This window comes from Mercenaria mercenaria, chromosome 18 (assembly GCF_021730395.1).
Source record: "Mercenaria mercenaria strain notata chromosome 18, MADL_Memer_1, whole genome shotgun sequence".
NCBI classification, from domain to species: domain Eukaryota; kingdom Metazoa; phylum Mollusca; class Bivalvia; order Venerida; family Veneridae; genus Mercenaria; species Mercenaria mercenaria.
This window is the reverse complement of record NC_069378.1, coordinates 53,377,337-53,388,734: the sequence shown is the minus strand read 5'-3', so window position 1 is coordinate 53,388,734 and position 11,398 is coordinate 53,377,337. Positions and strand designations below refer to the sequence as shown.

At 34.3% G+C, this 11,398-nt stretch overlaps 2 protein-coding genes across 2 annotated transcripts in view; one reads left to right on the top strand and one right to left on the bottom strand.

Annotated features, from left to right (window-relative positions):
• Positions 1 to 318: 318 nt before the first annotated feature.
• LOC128550588 (galactosylceramide sulfotransferase-like) lies at positions 319 to 2,603 on the top strand. The gene has a single exon (XM_053529861.1). The coding sequence runs from the start codon at positions 319 to 321 to the stop codon at positions 1,390 to 1,392; it is 1,074 nt and encodes a 357-aa protein (XP_053385836.1). The 3' UTR covers positions 1,393 to 2,603.
• LOC128550587 (uncharacterized) overlaps positions 1,974 to 11,398 on the bottom strand; it is a 30,457-nt gene continuing 21,032 nt past the window's right edge. The window contains exon 2 of the mRNA XM_053529860.1: positions 1,974 to 2,252. Within this exon, the coding sequence (XP_053385835.1) occupies positions 1,974 to 2,252 (279 nt within the window). The remainder of the gene's footprint in view (positions 2,253 to 11,398) is intronic.

The window sequence follows — 11,398 nt, the reverse complement described above, 5'->3', positions numbered from 1 at the left end:
TAAGCTCTGGCAAACCGAATTGAGAAATATATTTCCCATAAAATGTTGTCTAAGGTACATCCCCAGATTATCATATGATGTTGGACATAGACAATAGACTGGCTACATTCGTAATTTTTAACATTAAAATCTATCAAAGTCCTAGTTTATGGGTATTCTTATACATTAATCATTCAAACCTAAAGAAAAAATTTGGATGAAATAATGTTAACATTAATGTACATTTTCAGATGTATTGTCCTGCTTGTTTTGATAACTACCATCACAGCAAATGGTACAAACTTGCAATATTCAAGGTCAAACAAATTCAACGTTACCATGGAAACTAAAGGTCAGTATAAGTTACAATTTCCTACATTGAAAAGATCTGACACACGCGTAAAAACATATTCTGAAAATACAAATCATCATCATCAACAACAGCAGAAACAGGAAGTACGTCATATAGGATTCCTGAAAGTTCACAAAGCAGCAAGTTCTACTATGCAAAATATATTCTTCCGGTTTGGACTAAAACGGAATTTAACGTATGTATTTACAAAGCATCCGAATTACTTTTCTAGATCGGCCGAAATGCACTTACCATTAGTGAAACCCCGATATAGAAAAGGATATGATATCCTTTGTAACCATGGTGTTTTCAATTATGACATTTACTCCTCTCTTCTACCGAAAGATACCGTTTACCTGGCTATTGTAAGGGACCCTCTTGCAGTGTTTATTTCAGCCGTTAACTATTACTCGCAAGAACTAGATTACATTGCACAAATAACAGGAAACAGGCTTCAGGAACTTATTCAAAGACCGGAAGTGTATGATAGGGAATTCTTCTCGTATACTAAAAACGTGATGGCACGAGACTTCGGGTTTCCGGAATCTAACAATAGAAACCGAACAATCGCTAAGCTGAAAGACTTAGGTCAAATATTCAAACTTGTCCTACTTGTTGAATATTTTGAAGAGTCACTTATATTAATGAAACGGTACTTGAGATGGAAGCTGAAGGAAATCTTGTTTCTATCACTCAATGTTTATAAAAATGGGCAAACAAGTAAAGATCTTACCTTAAATGATACAAAAAAGTTCAAAAAACGAAACCAGCTCGATTACACCGTATACAATTTTTTCTACAAAAAATTCTGGGATCAGTATAATTCGGAAACAGATGACATTAACTTAGAAGTAAAGCATTTCAAAAGTGTTTTATTTGATCTAAATATTTTTTGCAATAATAAAGCACATGAAAATGATGGCAGCTTGATGACAGTGGAAGAATCGAAATGGACAGAACAATTTACTGTGATAGTTGAAGACTGTAAGTATATGACAAAGGACGAGCTAGAGTTTATTACACTGTTACGCCAAAAACAAGGAAGTGAACTACGCGGCTAGTTATGTGGTACAATGGGTTTAAAAGAATCCATTACACCAAATAGTTTGAAGCTTTATTAATTCTTCCAGTTTTTCGGTCAGTGATATAAGACGTACATAAAAGAGTGTCTCAATTCCTTATTCAAATAGCTTCAGAATTTAGTCACATGAAAAACTGACAAGATAAAAATATCTCGCCCAAGTAAACTACCCGCTAGCCACGTAATGATTGTTGTTTTGTCCAGTTACTAATTGTTTTGACAAGCTGACTAGAATTTATGAAATGTTCATAAATATTTAGTCATTTGGTGAGCAGATTTCCTTTAAATACCGCTAATTTTGAGATAGAACTTCAGTATCATTCTTGCATTGTCTGGTTGTAGATACGTATGCTGATAAGTTAGATTAGGAACGAGACAATTAACGTTGAAGTTAAAGATTAAAATAACAGAGATCATGTTAGAGAATTACGTTAGAGAATTGTGAAGAAAGACATTGAGTTATAGCAGTATTGCCATGTCTAAAACTATACTGTGTATGAAAAAAGTTGCCTCCATGCAATGAAGTTTAGCGAGTATCCTTCGTGCAAGTGAGTATTCTTCTTACATGTGAGTATCCTCCGTGTAAGTACGTATCCTCCATATAAGTATGACTCCTCTGTAGGAGAGTATCATCCGTGCAAATAAGAATCCTCTATGTAAGAGAGTATCCTCCGTGCATGTGAGTATCCTCCGTGTAAGTACGTATCCTCCATATAAGTATGACTCCTCTGTAGGAGAGTATCCTCCGTGCAAATAAGAATCCTCTATGTAAGAGAGTATCCTCCGTGCATGTGAGTATCCTCCGTGTAAGTACGTATCCTCCATATAAGTATGACTCCTCTGTAGGAGAGTATCATCCGTGCAAATAAGAATCCTCTATGTAAGAGAGTATCCTCCGTGCATGTGAGTATCCTCCGTGTATGTTAGTATCCTTCGTGCAAGTATGTGTCCTCTATGCGTGCAAATGCCTTCCATGTCATCATGTATCCTCCTCGGATGGAAGCTATCTCCGTGTAAGGATGTATCCTTACTTTCCGTTGCGGTGTAAAAACGTATAAACGTAAACATTATTAATAAATTCAATAGCCTCTATATAATATTGTCACGAAAACTTTCTTAAATGATAAAAGTTTGCTCGCAACTTGACGTAAGGTCGAGTGAGAAGTATGAATGCTTAATAAAATATAAGATATTTTCTTCGATAATGAAAAAAACTGTAGGATAATAGCATCTTGATAAAACAATACTTTCTGATGATAGAAATCTTTGAATTTACTCCATTTAGAGACGTTCAGTCTTAAGGCCATTTTGGGGCAAAAGTGTCTGTATGTATGCACAGAAATGCACAAACTACGTTATGCTCAATAAAAGCGAGAAAAGTATACATTCAGAAGCGTTAAAACGTCTCATCTACATATGACTATTCTCCCGTGTTTATTATTTGTTTCAGTCAAAGCAGCTGGACTGATTCAGAAAATCAATACCCGTTTCTTTTTAAAGACGTTTCTCACAAAGTCAGTTATAAAATGAATGCCTAAGAATCAGTAATTCCGATTAAAATGCTCAAAATGTACCCGGCTCTAAATGCCACCGGAAAATGTAAACAAGATGACCAAGGACTAAAACCAACGTAATAGTATTGGACAGTGTTTTACAAGGTATATTCAAATTCGCTTTCATTGTATTCAATTGTGTGTTCAGTTGGGGAATAAAAATAACAATTTTTTTGTTTTCTGGATTCAATGTAAGATGCAAAACTTCTAGCTTAATTGACACGTATCGTGTATATGAGTGCATCTCAATTTCTTTGTTTTGATTCAAATCGACACAGTTCATGTAGTATTGATTTTTACGGACGAGGATTTCCCCGGATGCCCCTATAGGCGGGGACCTAGGTAGAAATACCGGACTTCCGCTAGCCAGGTGAATCACTTTCGAGAGACGACCAGAGCAAGGCTCGGGCACACAGACCTGCAGGACAAGTGATTGGAAGCGAGATACCTTAACCACTCGGCTACAGAGATCACAAAAGCCTAACTTTCGAAAGTACTTTACCGCATAGTTCATTTACAAAACCCTTACTAATAGTAACTGCCTTCGGGCCTTCGCTTAACAAGTAAACTACATTTTTACACATTAGTTTACACAGGGTTAAACAGTTTGAAAATTGAGGGAGGGATAGGACTTTAAAGACTGCCTCCAACTATTGAAGAGTACAATTATTGATTTTTTCGACACAAATAGTTTACACAATATTTTTTTTAGATTTGTAAAGGGCATCACATTCCTGTAATAACTTTTGTTATCAAAATTAAGTTATAAGTAGTGTCGGCCGCTCTGGAGAGGTATTCAGATATAAGCTTCCGTAAGCTTAATGCTTATCTTTTCAGAATGTTTTTTTTTTTAATGGCGAAATGAAAGCTTGGGAGTATAATTGATCTGCGGAATACTTTAGGTATTGATTGCAAATTTGGAGCGGAATTTTTCAAATCGATAAAAACTACCTCTCTTGTAATTGAGAAAACAACATCTTTCGAAAATGTCTTTAGAAGTACTGTTCAAAATATTGTTTCAAGATTCATGTTTCAAAATTCATAATAAAGCTATTAACAAAATCGACATTGTATAACTTGTGTTTATTAATGAAAGACATGAACTCTTAAAAATGTAAAAAAAAGAAACCTTTTATTTTTCTTTGAATTATTGTACACTAATTTTGTACTGTATTTGGAGAAAATCCGTTCGAGCATGACTTTTCTACACATAAAATTGAAACAAACGAAAAGTGAAAACGTATTTAATGCATTGAAATAAACAGAAAAAGTAAAAGAAAGGACGTAATATGAATAACGCAGTTTCGAACATCGTAACTTATCAGGTTTACATTTAGGCAAAGCACGTTAATTATTTGTTTCAACATGTATTTTCATTCATAATATACATGTATTATCAAATTAAGAAAACTATGTTACTAAAATGAAATATTTTGAAATTTTAACGTTCAGAGAGTAATACTGATTAAAATGTTACGCCAAAAACATGGAAGTGAAGTGCATGGAGAGAATTCAGGTCTCGTGTAGTGTTAGATATGTATGTGATAAGTGTCTATGATTACATGCTTTTAATGAGGAAACTGTCTGACATGGAGGATACTTATATACACGGAAGATAATACTGACACGGAAGACATTTGCACGAAAGGAGAACACTCAGTAGCACGGAGAACACTAACTTGCAAGAAGGAAACTTACTTGTACAGTTGTCCAAATGTAAAGTTATTCTTTGTTTTCCTTAAGTTCTGTCATAACTATAAACAAAGGCGATGCTTCCATTAATACATAAAAAATTGAAAAAGGAAGCCAGTGAAAATGCAATGTTGCAGAATATAAGAGGTGCAGATGGAAACATCTGGCTCTGTAGTAACTGTTAAGGCGGTAATGAGGCTCTGTCGAGTTACCGCAAGACAGTTACACGCGAGCCGGGTGTTTCTAGCTCTATTCCGACCTTCATTAGTGACATAGTCTTTTGTTCTTGCATACTGCATCCTTCAATTAATAGCAGAAATAAAGTAAAACTAACACTTTTCGTTAAGCAGTATGTTATTTTAGTAGTGCAAGAATTTACGCATTCATTCATAAATTACAGCACGAAAGTCATCATCCAGCACAGGAAAAACACCGGGAAAAGCTTTTCTAATTCAGTGTAGAAATTCACCGTGTTTATTTCTATTTACAAATCTGCTCTATGGAATGCAGTGATATTTTGATTTGTTTGTGAAAATGGTTTTGTGCTTATTGAAAATAAGATTTGTGTGTTACGTATAAAACCTCCTTAAATAATGAATTTATTATCATTATTTGTTTTGGTTTGTTAGGTTTACGTCGCACCGACACAATTATATGTCATATGACGACTTCCCAGCTTAAATGGCGGAGGAAGACACCAAGTGCCCCTCCGTGCCTTATTTCATCACGGGCTGTTACCTGGGAAGAGTCATCGACCTTCCGTAAGCCAGCTGGATGGCTTCCTCACATGCAGAATTCAACGCCCCAAGACAGGCTCGAACCCACATTGCTGAAGGGCAAGTGATTTGAATTCAGCGACCTTAACTACCCGGCCAAGGAGGTCCCTATTATTATTATTACCATTTTTATTATTATTATAAAGTGCATGTGTATTGAGCATTATAAAGTAACGTCGAAACAGTTTATTAATGACAAAGATACTTTATAGTCTACAACGACTTCTCTTCACAATATGTCTGTGAAACACATACAATGAAATCTGACTGGTAGTGCCGACCGATATATATATTCAAAAATAAGCTGCGTAAAGCAAAGGGACTGGAATTCTTCTAATGAAAGATTCTCGTGACTTTTACGGAATGCTTTAGGCGATATCGATCGTAACTTTGGAGCGAAACTCCGAATCAATGTAAGTCTGATGAAGATATAACGTGTTACAGAAATATTTTTTGAAGTATTGTTTCAAAAGTTCATTATACATCGCCATGTAGTTTCGTTACTGACAAAATTAGTTTTAAAAAACTGTTTATTAATAAAAGAGTTGAAGTCTTATAAACAAAAATGCTGCTTAAACTGTCTTTGCCAAACATTTTTTACCATATTTAACTTTAAATGTAAGAGGGCCTCCGTGGCCGAGTGGTTAAGGTCGCTGACTTCAAATCACTTGCCTCTTATCGATGTTGGTTCGAGCCTCACTCGGGGCGTTGAATTCTTCATGTGAGGAAGCCATCCAGCTGGCTTACGGAAGGTCGGTGGTTCTACCCAGGTGCCTGCTCGTGATGAATTAATGCACGGAGGGGCACCTGGGGGTCTTCCGCCACCATTAAACCTGGAAAGTCGCCATATGACCTATCATGTGCCGGTGCGATGTTAAATCCAACAAAAAAAAAGAAGTATCTTCATGGGAAGTAACACAATTCATTCAACGTAGTCAAATATAGACAATTGTCTCGCTTTATATATGAAGTACAGGGCAATTACGCCTATTATTTACTTTGTTCAATTTCACACTTTTGGTTTAATTTGGCACATTTCGTGTTCGAAATTATGAATCAAATCTTCTAATAAAATCTTTAAGTTATAAGAATAGTTTCTTTTTTTTATGTGCATGTGCGCGCGATATTAATATTATTTTTATTCTATTAAATGTATGTTATTGTAGAATATGATTTTACAAAACTTCTATAAGAGTCATAATTTTTTCATTTTTTCATTTTTTCATTTAGTAAACGATTATCTATCTTTACCTAATACATGTATCGTAATTACTATAACAAGGCAGGAAATTTAGAAACATGAAATAACGTTTTTTCTTTGTTTTCTTTTATTTATTTTTATTTTTTTTTATTGTAAATGCGCGCCGTAAACTTTGCATCGTTTGCATCTGACAACGGGCACGTTTCAAGCATCACAAAAGAATCTGACATACTGGGCCAGAGCTATTACATACTGAAGAATTGGGCAAAAATCGATTCTATTATCTTTCCTTGTTTATTGAGGTCAACGCTATACATAATTGTCTCCCTTGGACCGTATAGCTAAATATCGATCATTATCGGATATTTTTAGCGAGTGTTGCAGATCGTTATGGTTCGGCTATCTCCGCTTATCGTATCACGGGAGGTGCCTATCATAAAAAACAAGGATTAGAGATCTACTGTAAATTACGTTATTTATTCTTTTATTTTGCATAGTATATGAAAATATGATCAACACTATATTACTGTCTTTATATTTTACATTAATGAAACTGAGACTTAAAACAAATATAAATACACATACACAAAATCATGTATGTTAGGCGAGCATAACATACATGTACATGAAACTACTATTATCTTAAAAAATAGAAAGCAGGAAAAAATTATAATTTTTAAAAGTGCTTACAAACTTGACAATTTCATTTTCAGTTATTATAAATCGTTGTGAAATACGTTTTTTATTACATTCAATGGAGTGATAATTTAAGTAATTAATCAATTGATTGCATTTAATCGTATTTAACTTGTCAAAAATAATTTTGCTATATAATGAACATTTGAAAAACATTGTCACACACTAAAGAAAAATGAACAGAAAAACAAACGTACTTGACAATGTAAAAGGTATCTTTTATGACACCAGAGCCGAAAAACAATTAAGTGATATAAAAATATTTACATACGAGTTGCAAGAATATAAGAATCTTTCAGCGGTTGAAATATCTGGCTTGAGAGTAACTGTATAGGCTGTAATGAGGCTTTGCCGAGTTACCGCAAATACAGTTACCCGAGGGCCGCACGTTTTACCACTAAAAGATTCTTTTTCGTGCATACCGCATTTTCAAATAAAAGAAGGGATAAAAAAACGAATGTTTTTTTAAGCACATTTTTATCATTATAATAGCGAATACATTTACGCATTCATTCATAAATTACTTCACGAAAGTCTTTCCAGCACCGGTAAAAACACGGAAAAGTCCTGTCCGGCATGCAAGAATAGATAAGTGACATGTGTGTAGATAAGACGCTTCTGAGTATATACTATTCTCGCTTTATTGCCCATAATGTAGTTTATGCATATCTGTGTATACATAAAGACACAGAAGATGGTTCACATTTGCCCCTAAATTGCCTAAAGATTGAAAGTCTCTAAATAGAGAAAAATCAAAGTTTTCTATCATCAAAAGTATTGTTTTATCAAAATGTATGTATTATTATACAGTTGTTTTCATTATTGAAGAAAATATCTTATATGAGCCGTGCCATGAGAAAACCAACATAGTGTCTTTGCGACCAGCATGGATCCAGACCAGCCTGCGCATCCGCGCAGTCTGGTCAGGATCCATGCTGTTCGCTAACAGTTTCTCCAATTCCAATAGGCTTTAAAAGCGAACAGCATGGAGCCTGACCAGACTGCGCGGATGCGCAGGCTGGTCTGGATCCATGCTAGTCGCAAACCCACTATGTTGGTTTTCTCATTGCACGGCTCATGTAATCATTTATACGCCAAGCTGCGAGCAAACTTTTATTATCATACAAGCACTTATCAGTTAACGCTTTTGGCTCAATATTATTTATTTCATAACAACATTATAATAACATACACAAGTTAGCCAAAAAAATATTATGATAAAAATAATTTATTGTTAATATGATCTGCATTTGTTGTGTAAATGTAACTAAAATGGTGTTTACATGTAACAAGCCGTTACTCTTGGTGCGCTATTTTTATGCGACAACAGCACCATTGTGATTATGCCTCCCTTCCTGGATTACGGAGAGTTTTAATTTCTAAAATCATTACACTTTTATAACATTCGTAATCTGATTGTGTTCACACCTTTGAAAGGTTCTGTATAAGAAATGTAAAAATAACTATACAGCTTTGAAACATAGTATCAAGTAGAAAGCGTAGCTATACAAATTTAAGAAATGAAATTGTTCAAAAAGACCTCCATGAAGATATACCATCTTGATCTTGCAGAAAGTGTAACTACACATTGGAGAATTTAAAAAAAAATATTTAATTAATCAATATTGAGTTTCAAAAGGTGCATTATATTACATGTCACATACACCTATCGGTAGTACATATAAAGGGTAAAAGAATAGTTATATCTTTACATCAACCGACCCTTAGTAAGCTCACCTGAATTTTCCTGAAACTGTTTAATATGTGTGGATGGTCTGGCGTCTATCGTTAATAGTCGTGCGTCAATATTTTAATAAAACATCTTCTCCACTAAAACTTCTGAACGAAATTCGAACCCCTCCAAATATGCTCTTCGGCATCCTAGAATAGACTTGCACCGAGTTTGTTTAATTGGTCTCGCTTTCCTCAGAGCTAAAAAGGTAAGGAAACCATTATACCAAGGGTTCAAATTCACGTTTGAACAAGCACACAGTTAATAACGTGTAAAAGCAACATTTGCATTTACCAATGCAAGGCATCGTCGGATAAATAATATCGATTGTAGATAAAGTGTTGCGTTTCTAGATGTACTCAGATTTCAACAAATTCGAGGAATATGTTTTCAAATAAGTTATAAACATACAGTAGCAGACCATGTTTAACTGACAGAAAACAGATCAATCACTGAACACGTTACAGGTAGGCGCATTTAAATGAAACTGACATAGTGGTGAGCGTCAAGCATTGTTAAAATTGTGCCTGACTGAACAATATATGTGCGTTTAGGACAATATTTACACCAAATTGGTATCTTTTTGCCTATAAATCTCTTTGCATAAGGAAAGACATAACTGAAAATGTAATGCGCTGTATACTTGAAAGAAATAATGATATTGTAAGTATAGTTATAAGTTGTTTTCCTTCCATGCGCAAAGGGCTTAGTATGAGTTTCTAAACAGAATGGCATGAAAAGATGATAATTTCAAATATTTTGATTAATAAATAACACTAATACATCTTCAGACATGTATTTGGACGTCGTTGTGAAAATTATAATTACCAACGTTCCTAGCTGTGACGTCATTTATGTAAAATACTGTATAAATCTAGACAATACCGTGATTTTTGTCATAAACTCAAGATTTAAACGATAGCCACATTGGACAAACTTTTCAATATTTACATGATCATGTACAAGAAAGGTTATCTGTGTCATATGACAATGTTTTAATGTTTGACGCTTGCGGATGGTGAGTATTTTGCAAAGATCCAACGCCGGAACATTTTCAAAAGAAGCTAAATATTGTACTAAAATGATTTTCTTTCCATTGTAAAAGAATACTTAGAAACCGATATGCCTAGGCCCTACAGGTTCGTAAAATGGCTCGCTGGTAAGCAGTGTTTTCAAGGAGTACATTTAAATTCAACTATTTATTTAAGCCCTGCTCCGTGGCTATTCAAATTCTGTTGTGTGTGTGCAACCCGTGATTACAACAGGTAACAGTTAATGGTCACGCGCCGCACTTTAGCACGCAAAACTACAGGTACTTTATATAGAATTTTAAATGAAATAGACTCTATTTTGACAGGTGTCACTATTCATAGTCAAGATTTTCATGCTTTTTCAGTGATAATTTAAGGTTAAAGGGTAAGACTGGAGCAGGTCTTTAAACGTAACTTTGCCAACACTGAAATACGTTTTGAGTGATAGCGTACTACTTTTGAGCCACTTTCAGATCTACATTATTTTGCATAGGCATTCATGCATTTCCAACTTCCATTGTAAACCGCACTGCTTCAAATTAATGTAAATTATAAGCCATCAACATTCTATTCACAAAAACGGATGCAATAGTGTTTAGACATAATACAGATGCACATTATGTTGATAAATCTAAAAAGGAAGTGTTGGCAGTCTTTAAACTTGAATTTTACATATATAAACTATTTTGTGTTGGTATCATTTTATACTGAATTTGTTAAAACGAGTTGATGACATAATAAAATATAAGGTAAGCCTTTTTGCTCATTTTTATTATTTTTCGGAGTTTTAATAAATTTAATGCATGTGTTTCTGTCGCGTTCCCTTTATAAGTGAATATGTTTCCAGCATGTTCATTTATGTATTGAATAAAATTTATAAATCGATTTTTTTTAAACGTAGAATGCAACCAAAACAATAATAGAAGCCTCGTTTTAATTAAGTCCAAGTGGGGTAATGAAATCTTCATATTGTATTAGGTTATATCTTGAGCAAGTTTAAGGCAATTGTGCATTTAATATTTCTATTCTATGATTCTTCCGTAAGAATAGTGAAATTGTTCTTTTATGCGTATTTCGTTGATTAAGATGTTAAGATGGAGTATTTTCCTATTGTTTTGAAATTTTGAAATTTCACACCATTTAAGACTTTTAAAAATACACTTTTACGGCACGTTATGCTAATACTCAAGGGTGATGAAATACATTCATTATACCTTATACTAGTAACAGAGTTCCGATTAAGAATCTACCAGCGGTCGGGAAATGTATGTGTGTGGGGGTGGGGGCGGGGGAAAGCGCAAGAAG